General features: G+C 53.2%; 2 protein-coding genes across 6 annotated transcripts; one reads left to right on the top strand and one right to left on the bottom strand.

Annotated features, from left to right (window-relative positions):
- Positions 1–1,815: 1,815 nt before the first annotated feature.
- Cd37 (CD37 molecule) lies at positions 1,816–7,051 on the top strand. Of its 3 annotated transcripts, none has more exons than XM_042700429.1 (8): positions 1,816–1,991; positions 2,121–2,193; positions 3,717–3,841; positions 3,944–4,018; positions 4,381–4,485; positions 4,997–5,227; positions 5,491–5,574; positions 6,677–7,051. In XM_042700429.1, the coding sequence occupies exons 1-8, from the start codon at positions 1,923–1,925 to the stop codon at positions 6,752–6,754; spliced, it is 840 nt and encodes a 279-aa protein (XP_042556363.1). In that variant the 5' UTR covers positions 1,816–1,922; the 3' UTR covers positions 6,755–7,051. The 3 variants fall into 3 exon arrangements, with proteins under 3 accessions (XP_042556363.1, XP_042556361.1, XP_042556362.1); XM_042700427.1 differs by lacking the exon at positions 6,677–7,051 and adding an exon at positions 5,794–6,176; XM_042700428.1 differs by lacking the exons at positions 1,816–1,991; positions 6,677–7,051 and adding an exon at positions 5,794–6,176 and having other exon boundaries at positions 2,121–2,189.
- Tead2 (TEA domain transcription factor 2) lies at positions 7,039–23,692 on the bottom strand. 3 transcript variants are annotated; one of them, XM_042700424.1, is made up of 13 exons: positions 23,618–23,680; positions 21,735–21,972; positions 21,308–21,372; positions 20,714–20,776; positions 19,439–19,450; positions 19,107–19,214; positions 18,965–19,023; positions 16,972–17,036; positions 15,984–16,126; positions 11,938–12,111; positions 9,729–9,899; positions 8,233–8,385; positions 7,039–7,750 (listed from the first exon to the last, which is right to left on the bottom strand). In XM_042700424.1, the coding sequence occupies exons 2-13, from the start codon at positions 21,964–21,966 to the stop codon at positions 7,637–7,639; spliced, it is 1,359 nt and encodes a 452-aa protein (XP_042556358.1). In that variant the 5' UTR covers positions 21,967–21,972; positions 23,618–23,680; the 3' UTR covers positions 7,039–7,636. The 3 variants fall into 3 exon arrangements, with proteins under 3 accessions (XP_042556358.1, XP_042556359.1, XP_042556360.1); XM_042700425.1 differs by lacking the exon at positions 23,618–23,680 and adding an exon at positions 23,550–23,587; XM_042700426.1 differs by lacking the exon at positions 19,439–19,450 and having other exon boundaries at positions 23,618–23,692.
- Positions 23,693–23,853: the final 161 nt, after the last annotated feature.

Raw genomic sequence — 23,853 nt, 5'->3', positions numbered from 1 at the left:
GTGCCCAGCAATATCTAGATATTAAAAAAAGAAAAGGAGGAGTAGAACTATTTGGGAAAAGGAACCAGAAAGAAGGGGAAAAGGAGAGCAAGGAGATTAGTGAGGGCTCTAATAATAAAAGTGTATTATCTACATGTATGAAAACATCATAAGGAAACTCAATGTTTGGTACAATGAATGTAAAGAGCAGTGGGTAGACTTGTGGTGTATTTCTGCAGAGCTCAGAGGAGTTTGTCCTGGCTTTCAAGTTGAAGTTGGTAGAGGAGAGGGCTGTCAGTGTCCACACTGGGATTCAAATAGGGCAATGTGGCTTGGGGCTGGGTTTCAAAGGCGCCTCTGGGGCTGGTGGGGATAGATCAGGGCTCTCCGGGGAGGGCAGGAATGCAGAAATCCTGAACCAGGAGACCATGCAGGCCAGCTGTAAGGAAGATTTTGTAGGAGAGGCTGAGAAAGGGGACATAGAAGTTTGGTCCAGAGACTGGGTAGAGGGTGGGGCTGCTATTGATGGGGAAGCAAGGCAAGGGAGAGAATTCTGGGGAATCCTTGGGCTCTGTGTGGGATGAGGTGAGGGCAAGGGTCACAGGGGACATCCAGGGGCCAGTTGGTTCGTGAAGACAGACTGAGAAAAGTTGATGTCTCCAGAGACAAGGAACCTCTTTCTCAGGGTCGGGGTAGACAACTCAGCGGAGTGAACCCTGGAAGTTGGGGATGTGTATTGGACTTGACAAGAGTGGGTTGCCTCAGGGGGCATCCAGGAAGACTGAATGGCAATAGAGGTCTGCTCTCCACAGGCCCCCTCTGCAGGGGCAGGAAGTCCTGCTTGGTTTCTGCATACTGCTGGGCATGCTGGCTCTGCATGCGGCCCTCCCCCTGCCAGGGCCCTACCCCTTGGGCCTGAAGCACTTTCACTTCCCAGAGGTGCCCAGCCCCTGCTCCCCAGCTCATCAGAGTACCCTAGTCCAGAACCAGATGTAGATTTCCCCAGAGAGAGGCAAAGATGAGGGGGAGGGGAAGGACACAGGAAAGGGACACAGAGAAAAGGGGTCAGGCCAGGTGCTGGTGGCTCATGCCTGTCATCCTAGCCATTCAGGAGGCTGAGATCTGAGGATCTGGGTTGGAAGCCAGCCTGGGCAGAAAAGTCCTTGTGAGACTCATCTCCAATTAACCACTTCAAAAACTGGAAGTGGGGCTGTGGCTCATAGTAGTAGAGCACTAGCCATGCATGAGCAAAAGAGCTCAGGGACAGCACCCAGGCCCTGAATTCACAACAAACAACAACAAAAAGAACGAAAGAAAGGAGAAGAGAAAGATAAGGGGTCAGGGATGCTGAGAGACAAAGGGGACAGAGACCCAGAGAGAGAGGGGAGAGACCCAGATAGAGAGGGCCAGAGACAAAGGACAGAGATGGAAGGGGATGAAGAGAGGGGACAGAGATGGGGGAGAGCCAGAGACCCAGGGCAGGGAAGGAAAGAGCAGGATGCAGAGATAGCAGAGCTTAGCAGGCCATGAGGTCAGAGTGTCTGTGAGGTCGGCTGCTGTCCAGGGACAGTCTTGGGGTCCTGGTGCCCAGAGGGGGCCCAGGAGATCAGAGCACCTTGTGCATCCCCTCCCCCTCCCAGTCTGAGCCATGGAGACAGAAGAGGGTCTGCCCACTGTGTCCTTGGTGCCCACCAATCTCAAGGCCCCTGAGGTACTGGTGTGTGTCCTGATGGGGTAGGTGAGAAAGACAGGGACGGCGTTGAGTCACTTCATGAGGGGGGAGGGGGAAGGGCCCCACCACAGGGACTTCCTCTTTCTCTGTGTGCTTCCTTTCGACCTCCTCCCAGCTTCTCTTGCTCACTCTCTCTCTCTCTCTCAGAGTCTGTATTTCCACCTGTCTCCCTCACTGCCAACACTTCTGTTGTTCCCTCTTCTAGGTGAAGATGGCGGCCCAGGAGAGCTGTCTGAGTCTCATCAAGTACTTCCTGTTCGTGTTCAACCTCTTCTTCTTTGTGAGTTACCCAGCCTGGGTTCCCAGCCCTCCTTCTACAGCTCCTGGGCCTCAAACATCCCCCATTTCCCCCACCCCCAGCTCTTTGCTCACTGTTATTTTGTCCTCTCCCCCCACTTTCCTGCCCCAGGTCCTAGGCAGCCTGATTTTCTGCTTCGGCATTTGGATACTCATCGACAAGACCAGCTTCGTGTCCTTTGTGGGTGAGGGGGGCTGGGAAGCTGGGGGCGGGGGGGGGGAGGGGGCTTCCTGGAGCAGACCTGGGCTCAGCTTCCTGCCAAGTGATCCCTTGTCCTAAGGAGGCCTACAACCCTAAGTCCCAAGCAGGTCACAGGGACTGATCCTCTACTCCCTAGGCAGGTCACAGGCTCTGTTGCCGGGTCTTTTGAAGTTTCTTTCTTCCTCTGGTCAATGTGGGTTGTCCTTACTACTACTACTACTACTAATACTAATCACAGCAATGATGATGCCAGTCATTTTGTTTTTCTAGAACTTTCTGTGTCAGCTCTTGGGACTATCTTGCTGATCAGAGCCTACTGCAGTCTTCCTTCCTCCCCCCTCCCCCACCCCTCTTGGTGGTACTGGGAGTTGAGCACACGTCCTTGCACAAATGCTAGGCAAGTGCTCAGCCAGTGAAGCCACACCCCCAGTCCAAACTTTCCTCTTGAGATTCAGAGAAGGGAAGTCCCTTGCTGTGTGAGGAAGGAGAAGAGCAGAAATATTAATAGCAATAAGGATCACAATAATGGGTGGATTGAACCCATACTCGCATCTGTCCCTCAGAACAACTCTAAGGCCAGCCACATCTGTGCCACCTGTAATCCCAACTACTTTAAAGACGGCGGCAGGAAAACTGTGTTTCCAGGCCAGCTCTGGCAAAAGACCAACTGAAAAATGAAAATGAAAAACAAAGGGCGAGGGTGTAGTTCTAATTGTAGTGTTCCTGACTAGCATTTGTGCAAGGTCTGCTGTTCAATCCCAATACTGGGTTAAAAAAAAATAGAACCAGGTAAAAGGGCACAAACCTGTAATCCCAGTTACCCCCACAGAACAAGTGACAATCAAAAAAGGAGAGCAAGCTGGCAGTGGTGACTCACACCTGTAATCCTAGCTCATGAGACTAAGATCTGAGGATCACAGTTCAAAGCCAGCATGGGCAAGAAAGTCCGTGAAACTCTTATCTCCAATGAACCACCAGAAAACTGGAAAAAGTGGTGCTGTGGCTCAAGGGGTAGAGTGCTAGCCTTGAGCTGAAAAACTTAGGGACAGAGCCCAGGCCCAGCGTTCAAGCCCCTGACCAACCACTCCCCCTCCCCCCCAAAAAAGGAGAGCAAAAAAAGAGTTGTAGAAGAAAAAACAAAAACAGGGCTGGGAATGTGGCTTAGTGGTAGAGTGCTTGCCTAGCATGTATGAAGTCCAGGGTTCGATTCCTCAGTACCACATAAACAGAAAAAGCCAGAACTGGCACTGTGGCTCAAGTGGTAGAGCCTTAAACAGAAGAAGCTCAGGGACAGTGCCCAGGCTCTGAGTTCAAGCCTCAGGACTGGTTAAAAAAGGAGAAAAAAGAGAGAGAGAGAGAGAGAGAAAAGGAGAGGGGCAAGCAGATTCAGAGAAAGGAAAATCAGGAGCCCAGAGAGAAGGCTTCTACTTGGGGGGCTGCTGAGGTAGGACTCTGCCTAAACCTGTGCCCACCAATCCATTCTCTCTGCCTCTTACCACCCCCCAGGTCTGTCCTTTGCACCCCTGCAGACCTGGTCCAAGATCCTGGCCGTCTCAGGAATCCTCACCATGGGCCTGGCCCTCCTGGGTTGTATGGGGGCACTCAAGGAGCTGCGCTGCCTTCTGGGCCTGGTGAGTACCAGCCCCTCTGCCTGGCTAGGACCACTCTCATCCAAGCTTCTTTACGAAAAGGCCAGAGGAAGTTGTCTGATCTCTCTCCACTCTAATCTTCAGTATTTTGGGGTGCTGCTGCTCCTGTTTGCCACACAGATCACTCTGGGGATTCTCATCTCCACTCAGCGGATTCGGGTGAGTTTGTCATGGCTAACACCCAACTTAGGGCTGCTGAGTGTGGGGTGTGGGTCTGGGAGGAGTAAGGGGAGACCCTGAAACAAAGGCATGTGGGTGTTGACTGACATAGATAAAGAAGATGGGAACTTTGAGGGTCTACAAAGGGAAGGGGGAGAGAAACAGAAGGTCCTGAAGGACCCCAGAATAGCGCAGAGATCCTGAGGAACTGACAGAGCAGGTTAGAAGCAGGGAGAAGCAAAAGCCCAGGTGGAAGGTGTGCTCCGGGACCCTCTGGGTTGAACCTCCTGTGAGAGACTGGGCAGGGGAGTGGATGGGGGTGCGGAGAGGCCCCTAGCCCAGCCTCACCCTGCGCCTCTCAGCTGGAGCGAAAAGTTCAGGAGCTCGTGCTGGAGACCATCCAGAATTACCGCATGAACCCAGAAGCGACGGCAGCCGAGGAGAGCTGGGACTATGCACAGTTTCAGGTGTGTGGCCCCCCCCCATCCTGTTAGACCCCCTCCGGCTCTGGAACTTTGATGTGACTCTGGCCAGTCACACTCCCAGACTCTAGCTGTGACACAACTCTGTCAACTCGTCCTAGTACCCTTCCATGTCCAGCTGAGGCCCTGTGTCCAGATGACCCGGTCCCAACGTGGCCCGGTTCTCCCAACTTTCCACGCCGTGGTTCCCCACTCTGCCCAAGAATTTAGTGTGACTCTGGATTGGAGATACAAAGTCCCACAACCCCACCGACTAATCCCCCACTTATCCTCCGCAATCTCCCCCACTTGTCCGGGGAGACAGAATCACACGGCACTCGCTTAGCGCCCGGTCACCCCCAGTGTCTCTTTCCTGAATGTCCCCCAAGGCCCTGGCTTCACCCCGCTTTCTGCGGCCTCCCCACCGTGACCTCACACCCATCACCCCGTCCCTCGAAACCCCAACATCAGCTCGCATCATCCAGCCCTGGTCCCCAACTCCCCATCTCTCCCTCAGCTGCGCTGCTGCGGCTGGTACAGCCCCCGGGACTGGTTCGGTGTGCTGAGCAGCAACGAGACCGAGGGGCCTCATGTGCCCTGCTCCTGCTACAACACATCGTCCACCAACGACTCCACCATCTCCCACAAGATCTTCTTCTCCCAGCTCGGCCTGCTGGGCCCGCGAGCGCGGCCCAGGCCCAGCGCAGACCTCTGCGTGGTCCCCGCCAACGAGTACACATACAGCGAGGTGGGCAGGAGGGGCGTGGCCTCTGAGTGCTTGGTGGGCGTGGCTCCTTGGAAGGGGCGTGGCCTGAGCGCAGGTCTAGGGAGGGGCCGAGCTTGAGATAGTTGAAGGCCGCTGCTCCCAACCAGGTAGCCTAAACCCTCGTGAAAGCAGCTCAGTGCTTGAAAAGGAGAGAGGGCTAGGCTGGGCTTGAGGGTGAGTTCCAGAAAGAAGTTTAACCTTCAACCTTTCCATATACCCCCCCTCCCCCCCCCCCCTCCCCCCAGGGCTGCGCTCGGAGCCTCCAGAAGTGGCTGCATAACAACCTCATCTCCATAGTGGGCATTTCTCTGGGCGTCGGTCTACTCGAGGTGATTTAGCCCCGCCCACTCTTATGATTGGCTCCAGTCTACGCGGTCCCTCCCTGCCTGACACAAGCGGAGGGACACGCCCTACTGTGACTGTAACACGCCCCCTCTTGGTCCCTGTTGGGAAGGGGGCGGATACTTAAGTTTCTATGAGTCCTGATTGGTCGCAGGTAAGGAAAGCCTTCTTGTTATTGGCTGGAGTATCCTCCCCTTTCCCCGCAGGTGAGTGTCATGGTGCTGAGCCTGCAGCTACAATGCAAACTGCTTCGCTGGGAACACGGACCCCAAGTGTCCAGCGCCCACAGTTCAAGCCCCATGCCCGGCCTGAGCGCTGATAGCGGTGGCGGGCACGGTGGTATTCTCAGCAACAGCAGCGGGCGTAGCAGCACTTCGTGGGGTGGTCGAGGCATGGCGGGTGCCTGCCCAAACTGGGGGGACCGGGCCCCACAGGGCAAACTATGCCTGATGCCGGGGCCCAGGCCAATTTGTGATCAAGGTGAAGAGCAGCCAGAGACCCAGGGCGCGAGGGCAGAGATGAAGGTAGAGACAGAAGGGGAGACAGAGGAACCTCCAGAATAAACTGCCCTGGGCTTGCTTCTGACCTTACTCCTTCGCAGATTCGACCCCATCTCACCTCCCCCCACGGACTGCAGCTGGGCTTCCCCCACCCACGGTTCCTTTTGCTGCCACTGAGTCTGCCAATCAGCCTGCCAATACCCGGGCTCTGTGGCCCCACCCATTTCCTACCTACCCCCTGAGGAGTTCGTTTTATTTTTTTTTTAACTCTGGCCCTCAACCCTACAGTTTATTTTTTGATGCTGGTACTGAGCTTGAACTCAGGTCCTGGGTGGCGTCCATTACCCACCCAGGCTGGCACTCTACCACTTGCTTTTTGTTGGTTAATTGGAGGTAAGGGTCCCATGGACTTTTCTTCCCTGGGCTGGCTTTGAATTGTGATCCTCAGATCTTAGGATCTTGAGTAGCTGTTTAGCCACTGGCACCTGGCTAACAGCTCCCCCCCACCCACATCCCCCCCCCTTTTCTTTCTTGGGGATTCTCATCACTACCCTGTCCCCATCTCTGACCGCGTCTTCTTTCTCCCTAGCTCGGCTTCATGACCCTCTCCATATTCCTGTGCAGAAACCTGGACCACGTCTACAACCGGCTCACTCGCTACCGCTAGGTCCCATCCAGCCCCTACCAGGTGCCCAGGGCTTCTCCCTTGGGTCTGTACATGTTTGTTTCACCCCTTGACTCATCCTAGTCATTGAGCCCCTCCACCTCCTCATTCCCTGAGGACCCATGGTCTGCCTACTGCTCTGCGATCACCTCCCCCTTGGGACCTTGGGCTTCCGTCCACCAGCTTCCTGTACCCCCCCCCAAACCTCCCTTCTTTCTTTGTCTCTTCTGTTGGTCTACCACGTCCCACAAGATTATTTTTCGACCAAACCTCAAATAAATCCCCTGTGTTTTGGTAAAATAGCTTTATCTGCCGTCAGAAAACAAATCAACATGCTTCGGGAAGGGAAAGGGCCTAGCCTTCCCCTTAAAGGGTGACATCTGAGAGTCTCACCCATTTGCTCGCTGAGATAAGTCATGACCCCAACACCCACATATAAATATCTTGTTATATTAAAAAAAATATTTCCTGCACAGAAGGGGTTAATCTTCCAATTTGTGACATCACAGATCACAGAAAGGAGGTGGAGGCAGATAATGTGGGGAGGGGAGAAACTGGAAAACAGAAAGGAGCAAGCCAGTGTGTAACTAGGGCTCCCCCAAAAAACTTCCAGAAGAGGTTGTATGGACTCTTTCTGAGGCTGCTCCAGTCCCCAGTCCCCAAAGCTTTGGAGTGATCTGTCCTTTTCCCACACACCTCCTGTGAGGTCTCAATATTGGGGTCTGTCTTCCATCCCAGCCACTGAGCAAGGGTCCCTTCTAATTGGGGACAGTCCCAGCTGCTCAGGCATCTGAGGTCAGCCCCTTTTCATTGAGCCCTTCCCCAAATACAGAGCATGGGGAGGGCTGAAGGGTCCATGCTGGCAGGGGTTCTGGGGTCCCCCCTTCAGTCCCTGACCAGGCGGTAAATGTGGTGCTGGGCACCGTGCTCACTGGTGGAGACCTCGAAGACATAGGCAGTGCAGAGCAGCAGCTCCTGGGTATCCCTGTTTGTCACCACCTGGCAGGAGAAGGGACATAGGCTTAAAAGGAAGGACAAGACCACTCTGTCCTCCCCAGTTAAGGGATGCCCTCCCCAACAGACTTTTTTTCCAACCCCTAGAAAAGCTAGTATATACCATGGTTCTCCAACTAAAAAGATGTCTGCTTCCCAGGCAATGGGAAAACTACCCCAAGCTAAGGGTTGGCAGGAAAAGAGGAGGGGCTCACATCAGATGGGGAATCATGGCTCAGTCAGTGGGTTCACCACCATGTCACAAAGAGAGGAGGTGTCCGCATTTCAGGGGCCCCAAAACAGCACAGCTCCCATAGTTAGAGGGACTCCCGATATCCTGTGACCCCAGCTAGGCTACATTCCCTGGGAACTCGAGGGTCCACGTGGGGGTATTCAGCTTCCCAGGTGAAGGGGACCATGCCCTTGGCGACTTCCTGGTCTCTTTATGGCAGGACGCCGCTTTGGTCTGGCCCCACCCCATGCCTCACCTGGAGGATGGTGAAATTCTCCAGGACGCTGTTCATCATATAGCGCTCTGGCAGCTGCCGCAACTTGTGCAGAAAGTTCACCAGGTACTCGCACATGGGCGAGCGCAGCAGGCGGTACACGAACCGCCCATCCTCCAGCTGGGCCCGCTCTGTCTGAAAGCGGGGCAGGATGTGGAGAAGAGCGTGACTGGGAAACACATGTCACCTCAAGAACCGAGCTCCCAGTGTTGCACTCTTGGCTAATGTCCCATACCCCACCCCATCACCCCCACCCTAACCTCAGTAACCAGGGACAGGTATTTGACTCCATATCTGAGTCTGCATCCCACAAACCTCCCCAGGGTCTCAAAGTGATGGCTTGGACCAATGCATTAACACAAGCCTGGAGGCAGAGATCTGGAGGATCATGGTTCGAGGCTGAGACAAAAAGTTAAGCGAGCCCCCTCCCCACCCCACCACATCTCCACCAATAAGCGTGATGATGCATACTTGTAGTCTCAGCTAGCTAGACTGGTCTGAGGCTGGTCCCAGGTAAAAATTTAAGACTATCCCCCCCCCCAAAAAAAACAAAAGGGATTTGGGGGTCAGATATTGGAGACTCACTGCTGTAATCTTAGCTACTCAGAAGACTGAGATCTGAGAACCAAAGTCCAAAGCCAACCCAGGCAGGAAAGTCTATGAGATTCTTATTTCTACTAATCTACAAAAAAAAAAGAAAAAAGAAAAGAAAAGAAAAAAAGCTCAAGCAGTAGAGCACTAGCAAGAAGAAGCTCAGGGACACAGCCCAGGCCTGAGTTTAAGCCCCAGGATTGGCACAAAAAAAAGACTGGACACCAATGGCTCACACCTGTAATCCTAACTACTCAGGAGGCTGAGATCTGAGAATCTCAGTTCAAAGCCAGCCAGGGCAGGAAAGTCCATGAAACTCTGATGTCCAATAAACCACCAGAAAAACCCAAAGTGGCACTGTGGCTCAAGTGTAGAACATTCGCCTTGAGTTGAAGAGCTGAGGGACAGTGCCCAGGCCAAGTTCAAGCCACATGACTGATTTAAAAAAAAAAAAAAAAAGGACTTGGAAGAGAGCTGTGTATTAATAAAAGACTCTAGCAAGTACATGGTCCTGAGTTCAAACCTTAATCCTGACCAAAAAAGGTGAAAGTTTGTTTTCAAGCCTTCCAAAGTTCCCTAAGTGACATCTCTAAGCTATATCTGAGACACTCCCCCCCAAGTCCCCAGTACCCCCAAGCGTGACTTCTGATCTTCCTTACCTTCTGCATCCTAACAACTAAATCTGTGCATCCTCTGAATGACCTCTGTGACCTTGCACTCCATATTAGACCCAAGCCCTGCCTATCATGGGGTCCTCAGAGAGGCTGGGCTGCCCCCCACCATGACTCCCACAAATGCTCGCCCATCATTACTCCTAATCCAGGCAGTATCTGTAGAAGGGGGCATCTGGATACCCCCTTACCCCCAGCCCAGCCCTCCAGCCTCACCTCCACCTTCTCCACCACCTGCTTGCCAAAGGAGCAGACTTTGGAGGAGCAGGTGAGGGTCATGTGCTCCAAGCTCTCATACTGGCTGCTTACGCCATAGAAGCTGCTACCGCTGCTGCCACCACTGCCAGCCCCCGCCTCCTCGCCACTTGGGCCCCAGTTCAGGTCCGCCTGGGAGATGGAGGGAGAGGTACAGGTGAGTTAAGAGAGGCTGATGTCTCCTTTGTGCCTCCCACGCCTGCCCTTCTTTCTCAGCTCCTAAAAATGATCATCACTTCTTGCTGGGTATAGTGGCAGCCACCTGTAATCCCAGAACTTGGGAGGTAGAGAAGCAGGAGGTTTCAGAATGTAAGACCAGTCTGGTCTACACAAAGAGAGACTGTCTCAGAAAAAAAAAAAAAAAAAAAAAGTGGGCAGAAGGTTGAGGTTATAGGGTTATAGTTCAAATGGTAGGGTGGGTTGTCTAACAAGGCCTTGAATTCAATCTCCAGCACAAGAAAAAAAAAGCTGGGCACTGGTGGTTCCTGCCTATAATCCTAGCTACTCAGGAGGCTGAGATCTGATCATTGTAGTTCAAAGCCAGCCCAGGCAGGAAAGTCTGTGAGACTCTTATCTCCAATAAACCACCCCCAAACTGGAAGTGGCTCTGTGGCTCAAGTGGTAGAATACTCACCTTGAGCTGAAGAGCTAAGGGACAGCGCCCTGGACCACAGTTCAAGCCCCATGGCTGACCAAAAAAAAAAAAAAAAGGTCAAGGCCTCTTCTACCCTCTGAACGCCCCCAGGGGCTGGACAGCAGAGCTGGGAAGCTGTTGGTATAAGAAACCCTACAGGGGCTGGGAAGGTGGCTCAGTGGTAGAGCACTTGCCTTGCATACTCGAGGCCCTGGGTTCGATTCCTCAGCACCACATAAGCAAAAAGAAAAAAGCCGGAAGTGGCGCTGTGGCTCAAGTGGTAGAGCGCTAGCCTTGAGCTGAAGAGCTGAGGGACAGCGCCCAGGCCCAGAGTTCAGGCCCCACGACTGGACCCAAAAAAAAAAAAACAAAAAAAAAACCCTACAAATGACCACGATGTCATCAGCATATTGAACAGAGCCATTTCAGGCCTCCACTTCATACTCCATAAAGCTTTATTTATTTATTAATATGTTTCATATTAAAAAAAATTTCTGCAGTGCTCCAACACCCTAGTTAGCATAGGAGCTGATACCCTCAAGACATTCAACCACATTTACTGAACCCCTGTGATGAGAGAAAGTCAAACAAAATGGGCCTCAGAAAAAAAATCTAAGATGGAGCTGGGAATATTCATTCAAGCAGTAGCGCACTCGCCTTAGTTCAATTCCTGGTACCTTAAAAAAAAATAGAAAAGTGGGGAGCTGGGAAGGTGGCTCAGTGGTAGAGTGCTTGCCTTGCATGCATAAGGCCCTTGGTTCGATTCCTCAGCACCACATAAGCAGAAAAGGCTGGAAGTGGCACTGTGGCTCAAGTGGTAGAGTGCTAGCCTTGGGCTGAAGAGCTGAGGGACAGCGCCCAGGCCCAGAGTTCAGGCCCCACAACTGACAAAAACAAAAACAAAAACAGGTACCAGTGGCCCACGTCTCTAATCCTAATACTCAGGAAGCTAGGATCTGAGGATCTTGGTTCAAAGCCAACCCAGGCACAAAAGTCCATGAGACTCTTATCTCCAATAAACCACTAGAAAACCAGAAGTGGTACTGTGGCTCAAGTGGTACAGTACTAGACTTGAGCTGAAGAGCTGAGGGAAAGCACCCAGGCCAAGAGTTCAAGTCCCATGACAGATCAAAAAAAAAAAAAAAAAAAGTCAAAAATATATGGAGTCATCCCCCAATACACAAAGTCTCTGATATAAAATATGATTGTGTAAGTGAGGAACTGGTGGCTCATGCCTGTAATCCTAATTACCCAGGTGGCTGAGATCTAAGAATTGTGGTTCGAAACCAGCCTAGGTAGTAAAGTCCATGAGACTTATCTCCAATGAACCACCAAAAAAGCCAGAAATGGCACTGTGGTTCAAGTGGCAGAGTGCTAGCATTGCACAAAAAAGCTCAGGGACAGTGCTCAGGTCCTGAGTTCAAGCCCCACTATTGGCCCCCCAAAAGAAAAAGAGAAGCTGATGCTAGGATCTATGAGGCCCAACAACCAGTCCCACAGAGCACACCAGATTTCTGCCAAACTGCCAGAACTTACCCAAAACTTGACCAGGAAAAAGGCCTGGGGAGGCCCGCGGTCATACAGCTCCCGCAGCCCGCCCTTTTTCTCAGGGAATTTGTCATAGATCTGCCGGACATCCACACTCTCCAGTGGCGGCGCTCCCGGGCTGGGACAGTGCTGGCTGATGTGAACGAACAGGTGCCTCTGGTACTGAGGATGGCCAACAGTGGATGAGGAGTGGGCATGAGCCAGCCCCTGACCTGCATTGCAAGAAGCCCCACTCCACCCGCTCACCAGTCCCCAAGCTCCAGAGAGCAAGTAAGTCCATGTGTCTATCAGGGCTGAGCATGACTGCAAGCATTCACACTTCCTTGGTCATTTACTTTCTATGCATCCCTTCTTTCTCGCTCTTCTATTCCAGACTCAGTCTCCACCGCATCTTCTGTCACCCTTGTCCTTAGCTTCCAGCGTCTCTTCTCCAATTCAATCCATTCACAGTCAAACCTGGCCATGGCCCTCTCCTGCTCCCCACTTCCCCCAGGACAAAACCAAGTACCCTCAAACTAGCTCAGAAACATTGGATGGCTAGATGGACAGATAAGACATATGCATGGGAAACTACAAAGCCCCCTCTCTGTCCTGTGTTGTAAACTCCTTTTTTTCTTTACTCTTTTCTTTAATGGTTTCCTGACACAGGGTCTCACTATGTAGCTCAAGCGGGTCTTGAACTCCTAATCCTCCTACCTCCACCTCCTAAACAGGTATACATTTTCCACACCAGTCTTTTATGATTTTTTTTTTTTTTTGCCAGTCCTGAGGCTTGAACTCAGGGCCTCGGCACTGTCCCTGAGCCTCTTTGTGCTCAAAGCTAGCACTCTACCACTTGAACCATAGCACCACTTCCAGCTTTTTCTGAGTAGTTTACTGGACATAAGTCTCATGGAGGGGCTGGGAATGTGGCTTAGTGGTAGAGTGCTTGCCTAGCATGCATGAAGCCCTGGGTTCCATTCCTCAGTACCACATGAACAGAAAAAGCCGGAGGTAGTGCTTGTGGTTCAAGTGGTAGAGTGCTAGCCTTAAACAAAAGAAGCTCAGGGACAATACCCAGGCCCTGAGTTCAAGCCCCAGGATGACTGGCAAAAGAGAAGGAGGGAGGAGGGGGAGAGAGGGAGAGAGAGGGAGAGATGAAGAGGGAGAGAGAGGGAGAAAGGGAAAGAGGGAGAGAGAGGGAGAGTGTCTCACAGATTTTTCTGCCCAGGCTGGCTCCAAATTACGATCCTCTGATCTCAGGCTCCTAAGTAGCTAGGATTATAGGCATGAGCCATCAGCACTCGGCTATTTTGACTTATCTTGACATCCTGAAAATCCTCCCATCTTCTCCTCCAGTACAAATGTTTCTCCATTTTTGTAGACCCAAGTTCATCTAAATCTGCCCCTTCCTGGGAATCTCTGTTGATCACAATCAGACAGGGTCCCTTACCCCCATCTCCACGATGCCTGGGTTCTTCCAGAGCCAGCATCTAGCACCTCTCTGCAGCCTCTCCAGTTCTTACCATAGTCTGTTGTTTCTTTCCTAAAAATTCCAGTGTTCTGCCCATCTCTATAGCTGGTCCATTGGTTTGCAAATGGAAAACTCCGGTGACCTGCCAAGCCCAGTGCTAATCTGCCCATTTCAATGATGTAGTCACTGACAACCCCGGGGAGGATAGAGTGCTCTGAATATCCACAAGAACTTGAGCTCTCCTCATCCCTGCACAACCCATTATTCAGCAAACAGGCATGGAGAAGAGAGACCCACTGTGGGCAGCAGGACTGGTCTGGGTTCTGGAGCTACAAGACAAAGTCCCTGACCTTGTGGAGTTCAGTCTACTGGCAGAGAAGGAAAACTGAAATCACCCTATGGATCATATAAACTTTAGGAATGATTTGTGCTATGGGAAAATAGAAATTGAAAAAATAAATGTAAGGGGCTGGAAAGGTAGCTCAGTGGTAGAGTGCTTGTCTTGCATGCATGAGGCCCTGGGTTTGATTCCTCAGCACCACATAAGCAGAAAAAGCGGGAAGCGGCTTTGTGGCTCAAGTGGTAGAGCACTAGCCTTGAGCCGAAGAGCTGAGGGACAGTGCCCAGGCCCAAAGTTCAGGCCCCATGACCAACAAAAATTAATTAATTTAATTTAATTTAAAAAATAAAAATAAAAAGTCCTGTATAGTACCATATACTAGTAATCCTAGCAATCTGGAGGCAGAGGCAGGAGGACCAGGAGTTCAAGGCCAGTACCCCAGTAGCAGAGTGAGCTATGATATAAAATCAGGAGCAGACGGAGAATAATGACTAGACAGTGCAGATCTTTGCAGATAACGGAACAGAGTTTCACTTTTGCTACAAGTGAAATGGGCATTCTGAAGCCCAATCCAACAGGAATGTTACCAGACTCACCATTTGCAGTGATTGGTAATTTGGTGTTTATGTGGCATGGCAGAAACCACTGGACTACATTTCCCATGATCCTTTGCGCCTTTGCGGGCCATAGCTACATGGAGTCCTGGCCAATGGGAAGTGAGCAGACCCAAGCATGGCCGACCCAATTAAAACCTACATAATCTTGCCTCTCTCCCTTCCTCCATCTGCTGGCCAGATGCTGAGAATCCAGCAGCAAAGAAGCCCTAGAAAATGGCAGAGTCACAAAATGAAAGAAACCCTGATCCCAGAATCACTATCTACAAAGCTTCTGTCATAGCTAGGCATGGTGGCTCATGCCTGTAACCCAAAACACTTGAGGAGGTACCTGTTCCAAGGCCAGCCTGGAATAAAATAAAATAATTAAATTAAAAAGCAGGAGCAGAGGGCTGGGAAGGTGGCTCAGTGGTAGAGCACTTGCCTTGCATGCCTGAGGCCCTGGGTTCGATTCCTCAGCACCATATAAGCAAAAAGAAAAAAAGAACTGTTAGTGGCGCTGTGGCTCAAGTGGTAGAGTGCTAGCCTTGAGCTGAAGAGCTGAGGGATAGCACCCAGGCCCAGAGTTCAGGCCCCATGACCGGACCAAAAAAAAAAAAAAAGCAGGAACAGAGTAGAATGCTGTTGGCTCACACCTGCAATCCAAGCTACTCAGAAGGCTGAGATCTGAGGATCGTGGTTTAAGGCCAGCCCTGTATGAAAGTCTGTGAGACTCTTTATCTCCAATGAACCACCAGAAACCAGAAGTGGTGCTGTGGCTCAAGCGGTAGAGCACACACAAGCCCAGAGTTCAAGCCCCATGACCAACAAAAAAAGTCAGAAATGAGAAACTTCTATGCTGTTCATTCCTTAAGAGTTGGGAGTTGTTTCTTCCAATAGTCAGCCCACCTGACTAGTTCTGCATCTTTTTCTTTTTCTTTCTTTTTTTTTTTGTCAGTCGCGGGACCTGAACTCTTGGCCTGGATGCTGTCCCTCAGCTCTTCAGCTGTAGACTAGCGCTCTACCACTTGAGCTTCAGCCCCACTTACAGCTTTTTCTGCTTATGTGGTGCTGAGGAATCGAACCCAGGGCCTCATGCATTCAATGCAAGCACTCTACCACTGAGCCACATTCCCAGCCCCTCGTTCTGCATCTTTTTGTATCCTAGCCCAGAAATAAGATCTGCTTTTCTAGTTTCCTAATATCACAAAGCCAACTAGGAATTTCAACATGTCTGACAATGAATGTTGATTTCCTGGGGAGTGTCTCTGACCTTTCCCCACTCACAACCTTCCAGTTCCTTAATGCTGGTGATTCTCAAAAGGGTAGACCGAGAACAGCTTCACCGACATCACCTAGAAGACTGCTACAGATACAGTTTTGGAAGCCTTCATCAAATCCAGCAGCAATTCTGTTTGGAAAAGCCTTTTGACCTTTGACCTCTTTCCCTGACCTATGATCCCCATGTCAGGTCCTTCAGAGTAGAGAGATGGTCTCAAAGATGGTCCCAATCACCAGGTAAATCCCATCTCATTTGAATTCTAATGTATGCTAATATTTGGGGAGGGGCTAGTGCTCCACACCTCCTTTCCCTTCTCCCTATATACCTGCTAAAAGCACCCAGGAACTGTCCCCAAATTAAACTCACAGAGTCCACTGCATCCGGGGGTTCCACAAAAGCAGAGAATTCCACCAGCTGCAATCGAGCAGTGCCCAGGGCCCGAGCCTGCCAGGCTGGCGGTGATGGAGCAGGTGGGGGCAGGGGTGAGAGGGCTTGGGGGGGCTCGTACCCTAAAAAAAAAAAAAACAGAAAGAAAGAGGGAGAAAGAACCATAAAGACTAGTAACATTTACTGACTGAATCAGGCACTGGTTCTCTCTTGCCTGCCTCCACTTAGAAGCTGAAAAAGCTAAATACTCACTTTCCCAGCCTCCCATGCAGCTAGAGGTGGCCATGTGACACAGTCCTGGCCAATGAGACGTTAGGGGATATCTGCTGGGGGGCTTCTGGGAAGGAGTTTCTTCCTGAATGAAAGAGAGAACTTTGGAAGGAGAAAGGCTTTTGTCCCTGGCCACGTGCTGGTTGGGATGTGATGCCTGGAGTCACAGCAGCCGTCCTGGCACAGTAAGACAAAGGCCAAGGGAACTATGAAAACATTGGTGCTGATACTGCTGAGCTGGCGAGCCAGCACAAGAACAGCCCACCTCCAGATTTTGTGTTCTATGGAATCATTAAAGCCTTTACTGTGAGAGACTATGTATAACCAAAGGTCAGCATGGACTTCTGGAAGCAAGCCATCTTGGCCCTGCTGCTATCTTCTCTCCCTCCCTCCCTCTTTCTCTCTCTCTCATTCTTCAACCATTCAATTCGCCTCCTCTTTTGGGTTTCTGTTACGTGCAGCTAAAAGACCTTTGACCAACCCACTCTACTTCCTGGATGTCTCCTGAGCTAGCAGCTGATGACAGAACACAAACCCAGGGTTTCTGACTGCTACAGAAACCATGCTGTATAAATTCCGACAGCTGCCTTGCCGCGCATGCGCACAAGATGCCTCAGAACAAATGTATCCCCTGATGAGGGGCAGATTAGGGTGACGAGAAAGGGGAAGATAGGAAAGGTGGGGAGTAGGTTCTTACCTGGAAGATCAGTAGATGGGGGCGTCAGTGACAGGGAAAATGCTGTCTGTGAGAATGGCTTCACACTGAGGGAAGAGATCAGAGGGACCAGAGATGATGGGGAGGGGAAGTGTCAGAGGCCATGGAAAAGGTCAAGGGCCAAAAGGCCAAGATCAGAAAGATAAATCCTGGGGCCTTCACACCCTGACTCCCAGGGCCTCAGCTCTAGCCCTTGTCATCCCAATTCTGAAAGCTAAACTCTAATATTCTGCTCAATGGTGGAATGAATCGCTTGTCATTGGAGAGACAGAGGCAGCATAGTGAATCCATAACTAGCTAACGTTGATGGGAGTCCATGACAAGCCTGGCCCACACATGGCTGGAGTATAGTGGAACCAGGATTCCAATCCAGGTCAGTCCCAACCATGAAACTGGAGTTTCATGCTTTGCATAGCAGCATGGTGGTGCCTCTCACAAAAGCACAGAAGGTAAACAAAGCTACACCATGGGAGGCTAAGATCAGGAGGATCCTGGTACCAGGCCAGTGCTGGCAGAAAAGTCCATGAGACTCTTGTGTGTAGGTAGAGAAGGTGGATGTGGGGGTCACAAGTATGTGACCCCAGCACAATGAAAAGGCTTCAGTAAGCATGCCCTAGAGTAGGAAACAAGACCCTATTCTAAAATTAACCGGTGAAAATCGGGGCCAGAGGCATGGTTCAAGCCAATGGAACTTTCTGTTTGTGGGATCTGCCCATTGCTACCTGTGGCCTACTCCAGGCTAGCGAGGCTAGGATGCCTGAAGATCTGAAACTCTGATTTCTTAAAAGTGTTTTGCTTTTGTAGGGGGGGGGGGGGTGGAGGGGGAGAGCTTGCCTGGGGACAAGCTGTTACCTCCTTTTTTTGGGGGGAGGCAATACCTTTGCTACTCCTGCTTCACCATCCTGCCCAATCGATGACTAGTCTATGGACATTGGTCCCTGACTCCACTGTGGTCTGATTGATTGGGTTCACTGACTCCAATCTGGGCTGAAAAGTTCATTTCCCATGAGCCTCTGGAGCCCATGTCTATGGCTGTAGGCCATCCTGTCACCCTCAGATCTCACAAGAACACTCTCCTGGACCTCTAAGAAAAGGTCTAAGAACCTTATTCCATTCTCAAGCCAAGAACCAGACTCAGTAGGGTGAAAAGTCACTCTTCCCATGAGCCTCTAGGGCTCCTTTTCCTGGCTCAGGAGCCTCTGAGACCTACAGCTGCTCTCCCATAATCCTCTAGGCCTGAGCATGCCCATTGGGAGAGGCTATTACTCCCCTGAACATCCTCCAGTGGGCCCTGCCCACTCACCAAATTCGAAAACGGACTCCTTTCGTTCCCATATGTGCTCCTTCCAGGGCTGCACATCTCCTGATGATCCCACCAACTTGAGTCCTCAGCACTGACCTCACTGCCCAGCCTGACAGCTTCTAACCCATCCCTCCTCCTCCTCCTCCACCTCCTCCTCCTCCTCTTCCTCCTCCTCATGTCCCCATGCCCTTCTGGTCCCCAGGACTGACTATATGTTGGATCCTCCCTCTAATCTTGGTAACTCACTTTGAACTCCTTTATCCACAAACCCCTACTTCAGAAGTAAGGAAATGGGGGGAAGCAGGGGGTTCATCCTTCAAAGTCCTACCCAGCAAAGGACAGGGCTCAGACTCAAATAGCCTGGCTCCTGCCGGGTGCTGGTGGCTCACACCTGTCATCCTATAGCTACTGAGGAGACTGAGATCTGAGGATCACAGTTCAAAAGCCAGGCGGGGAAGGAAAGTCTAGAAGTGGAGCTGTGGCTCAAAGTGGTAGATTGCTAGCCTTGAACAAACAAGAACTGAGGGACAGCACCCAGGTCCTGAGTTCAAGCCCCACAACACAGACACACACACAAAGCTAGGCTCCAGAATCTATGTCCAATAAATTAGCAAGTGGGGTGAAAATGTGCAAGGTACAAGGGAGGGGGAGGGTCAGGACACAGGTACTCACTCCGGAACATTCCAGGGTGGTCCAGAACTCCCTGACCAAAACTGGAAAAGCTCAGTGGCCTAGAGAGGAGATGAAGAAGGGGGTCAGCTGGTCTCTTGGTCCCTGGAACCCCAACCCCCCCCCCAATCCCTACCCAGGTGACCTGGGGGCCAGCCGGACCCAGTTTGGCCTGAAGGGAAGGTGCTGAGATGAGCTGTGCGGAGGACATCGTAGCCATGGTCTGGAAAGCCTTGTCCTTACAGACCTGATCCTGGGCAGAAAAGGGTAGAGTCTATGTGCAAAGAGAGTCCTGGCCAAGAGAGCAGGGGGAAGGGGGCGGGCAAGGATGGGGAGCTGCAGACTCGGGGAGTTCAAGGCAAAGGGTTAAGGAGTAAGTACATCGAACTCCTTCTCTCTGCCTCTGCTGCTCTTAAGGGATTGGGCAGGAGTACAAGGGGCAGCTTGGGTAGGAGGATAAGTATGGTGGGGACTTACCACATTCAGGGCCTGCCCGAGGAGGAAAGAAAACAAGACTTAGGAGGGGAAGCCTGGGCTCCCCACCTCCCTGACCTACCTGCCCACCTACCCCGCCACCCTGACCCTGGGGAGCAGAAAGCGGAGCTAGCCAGTCCTACAGGGGAAATGGGGCTGCCAAGCCCAGAATAAAAGACAGTGATGAGCCTTTGTAGATCAGGAAGGAATAGGAAGTCCAAGTTTCCGGATACCCAGGGGACAGGAAATGATCCTGTCAGATCTCAAGGGAATAGGAGTTCAGTGTTTTCCTAATCAGGACAGAACAGAGAAAGGTAAGAGGAAGAGGCCGGAAGTGAAGGTTTCAGGACCTAGAAAGAAACAAGGAAAAGCTTCCATGTCCAAAAAACAAAATGAAACTGGAAGTGAGTGTCTTCCAGTCGGAAAGAAGAAACAAGAGAAGACCTCCCTCCCCGAGGGGTTAGAAATTGAGGGTCTCAGGTGAAAAAGGAGCAGGAAATGGAGATGCTGAAGAATCTGGGGGTGACAATCTCCCCACAGGAAAACGAACCTTTCTGGACTCCAAAAGAACGGGCAGAGAAAGAAGAGAAAGGAGAGGAGGTGAAAGGGGGTGATCAGAACTCCAGAAGGAAAAGGAAATGAGACCACCAGGAAAGGAGGGGAGCAAGGGGGAAGGGATGGGGGGACCACACTAGCCAAGAGAGAGAGAGGCCTGACAGCTCTCTCTGACCTGTCCTATGCCCGGCCCAGCCACTGCCCATCCTCTAAGACTGTGGCTTTTGCTCACCCTCAGTTCTCCACCACCTGTCAAGTCTGTCCCTCTCCCTTGAGGTGTCGGTCTGTCTGTCTCTCTGAATGTCTGTCTCCCTCTCTCTGAATCTCTGTCTGTCTGAGCCTGTCCCCCTCCCTCTAGGTCCCCGTCCCTTCTCTGAATTTCTGTCCTCCCCCCCCCCCCCCCATCCTAGGTCCTCTTCCCCCTTCCTCTGGGTTTCTGTCTTCTCTTTCTAGATCTGTCTGTCTGTTTCTCTGGGTCCTTGTCTCCCTCCCTCTGGGGTCTCTGCCCCCTCCCCTTTGGGTTTCTGTCCCCTCTCTCTGAGTCTGTCTTCCTCTCTCTTTGTGTGTGTGTGTGTGTGTATCTCGCTCTCTCTCTCTCTGTCTGTCTGTCTCTTTACTCTATGTCCCATCCTCCTCCCTCTGGGTGTCTGTCCCCTCCTCTTACTGTCTGTTCTCTCTCTAGATCCCCATCCCCTCCCTCTAGGGGTGTGCCTTGGTCCTTACCTTCAGTTTGGACTGGATCTCCCTTGATTTCCTTCGAGCTAAGACCTGGATGTGGCTAGAGACCTGAGGGAACGGATGGAGAAGCAACTGAGGCAGAAGTCACCGCTGGCCTCGGCTTCTTACCTCCCCTCCCAGTGCCCGTAGGCTGCTAGAACCAAATCAAACCATGGCACACAGCCCAGGCAGGCTGGTGGCGGTGCCAGCACAGCTCTGCCCACAAAAGCTGTGCCTTCCCCCCAAACTCACACCTCATCTTTCCAGACCAGGCCGCTGCCCCCTCCCCACCCACCCTGGACCCCAGACAGGGTCTGGCCATGTAGCTCAAGGTGGCCTTGGATTCTCAATCTTCCTGCCTCAGTCTCCCCAGTGTTAGGACTATAGGTATACACACCACCATGCCTGGCTCTCTTTGCCTCTTTTGGTCTCAATCTTACTCAACTTCTGACACAACCGCTGGAGAAACTATCTTTAATTAGGCAATTAAGCCAGACCACCAGACACAGCATGGAGATAAGCAGAAACACAGGAAGCAGCCCATGTAAGGACTTCCCTAATAAGACAAGCCTGCCAGAGCACAAAAGTCAATCCTGAGACCTGTTTTCGGGTGCGGGTTTTCCCTGTTCTCAGCTTGATGTAGCGGGCAATCAGTTCATTCCGACCTGGAGAGTCAAAAATGGAAGAGAGTTAGACTATCAGAACTTCCCAGTAGAAAGTACACCAGGGAAGGTGACAATAGCAATGGTCCCCAAAGGACTACAGCAAGCTGGGCTTTGGGGATCTCCTCGGCTCATGGTGGGGACGAGAGGGAATAGGATAAACTGCCTGGGAGCCAGTCCCAGCTGTACTACATGGAATAACTTCCCCTTGACTCAGTTTCCTCTTATGAACAACTGATGACACTATATCCTATCCCAGAGTTACTGAGAGAATAGTGTCTTTATTTACACCAACAGTGCGTGGAGCTCCATCCGTGTTTGTGATTATTACTCGATGCTCTGGACAAAAGATGGGGTGCACTCACCGTACATCTTGCCTTCGTCTGACAGGATGATTTTCCGGCGGCCACAGGGGGGATAAATGGCCAGGGCCTCCTGGAAACTTTGCTCAATGTCTGGGCTCCAGACACCCTCAGCATCTGGGCCCCCATCTCCCCCAGCCCCCTCGCTGCCACCGGTGCCGGACTCGCTGCCCTCCTCGCTGCCTGTCCAGCCACTGCCGTCGTCCAGGGGGCCCCCAGCTCGGGGTTCCCCCATCTGGGCCTGGAGGAACACACAGAGCTCAGTGGGACAGGACAGACCCTGACTTGAGGGAAGGACCCCTAAGTCTAAGGGAGGAGGCTAGGGTCTAGACTCCTGGGTCTGAGGGAGGGCTAAGGCCTGGACTCCTAGGCGGGAAAGGAAAAGTCGGCTGGGTTTCTGGGGTAACTTGGGGGGCTGTTTTGCCCTAAGTTTGCAGGGGAGCTTGGGTTGAGCTGAAGTTACTTGAGCGCCCCCAGAATAAGGCCTAGAGCCGTGTTCCTCTGGGTATGGGTTAGTGGTTTTAAAGAAGACCAGGCTTGGGTGAGTGGCAGGGAGTCCCACACCCAAGAACAGGTGCTCGGATGGGAGCAGCAGCTGCTAGGAAAGAGGGCAGAAGCCCAAGACTGGCCGGGCCACCATGCAAAGCGAGGAGGGCACAGAGATGGGGGTGGGGCGGGGGCACGGGGCGGGGGGGGGGGTCAGAGACCCAGGGAGAGGGGAAACAGAGACCCAGAGAGAGGGGAAACGGAGACCCAGTGAAAGGGGAGACAGGACCCAGAGCATGGGGACAGAGGCCCAGAGCAAAGGTGGAGGAGACACGGGGAGGGGGCGGGGGCCACAAGCACAGACTCAGGGCTGAAACTGAGGCCGAAGACCAGAAAGGAGGCGCACGACCGCAGGCCGGGGGGCAGGGGACACCCCGGGAACCACGGGCCCAGGGGACGGGGGCTCCCTACCATCTGGAGGGCCAGAACAAAGGGCCCAGGCGTCCCCTCCCCCAGTTTCCCACAACCCCCACCGGGGGCGGGGCTGGGGGCGGGCGCCTCCGCCCGGGCCGGCCCCGCCCCTCCCCGCCCCGCCCCGCGCGGTGGGCGCAGCTCCAGCCCCAGCTCCCGGCGACTTCCCGGAGGAGGCCGGGAATGGGGAAAACTTTTTCCGCCGCGGAGCGATCCCGCCTCCCCGGAGGGTCCCGGGGATCCCCCAGATTCTCCTAGGACCGTAGAGGGCAGGAACCCCCCCTCCCCTTCTTCCCTCCCTCTGACCCCGCACCCCGGGGTGCAAGCAGACAAAGAGAGACCCCAGGTCGGGGGCCCCCGAGCTGCTCCCCCAGGACCCCCGAAGGCCAAAACCCCAGCCCAGCCCCCCCCTCAGTGTGGCCAGACAAAGGCACGGGGGCCCCGGCTAGAAAAGGTACCCCCTAACTTCCAGCACCACCCCCCACGCCTCGGAAAAACCACGAATACAATCCAGGACCACCCACCCGCCCAGCCTGGGCCCCCCCAGCCCCCCCTCCCGGGGTGGGGGTTCCCCCGCTTCGGCCAATTCCCTCCCTCCCGGGGTGAGGGGGGAGATTCCCGTCCAGCGAAGGGGACCGCAGACCCACAGGGCACCCCGCACCCCCGGGCCCGGCCGCTCCCCACCTCCCACCCCCGCCCCCTCCACCCAGCACCCCAACTCCGAGAAAGTTCCCCAACTCCACGCCCGGGCTCGGAACACCCCGCCCCCCCCCCACGCCTCAAGCAAAAGTGAGGGCGGCGAGCAAGTCCGACACGGCTTCCCCTCCTCCCCCCAAAAATCCCAAACACCGCACGCCTCACCTCATCACGCAACTTCCCACCCCAACTCACACCCCCAACGCGGGGTCCCGCCGCGGGCGCCCCCCTACCTCCCGGCCTGGGGCTGGGGAGCCGCGGGCGGGCGGGGCGCAGCCCGGACAAAGTTGCCGGGAGCTTTGTTTGGGAAAAGTGGGAGGGACCCCGGGGGCGGGGGCGGGGGAGGGGAGGGGGCGGGGGGCGGGGGGCGGGCCCGCGCCGGCCGCGGGAAGGGACGGCCCGGCGCCTCGGCCAGGGTGTCTGCGCGCCGACGGCCGAAGGCGTTCTGGGGACTGCGAGAAAAGTGGGG

The sequence above is a fragment of the Dipodomys spectabilis genome, unplaced genomic scaffold, assembly GCF_019054845.1.
Source record: "Dipodomys spectabilis isolate Male_0828 unplaced genomic scaffold, ASM1905484v1 ptg000266l, whole genome shotgun sequence".
Lineage (NCBI taxonomy): Eukaryota > Metazoa > Chordata > Mammalia > Rodentia > Heteromyidae > Dipodomys > Dipodomys spectabilis.
The sequence above is the reverse complement of the archived record's forward strand: the minus strand, read 5'-3'. Positions and strand labels throughout refer to the sequence as shown.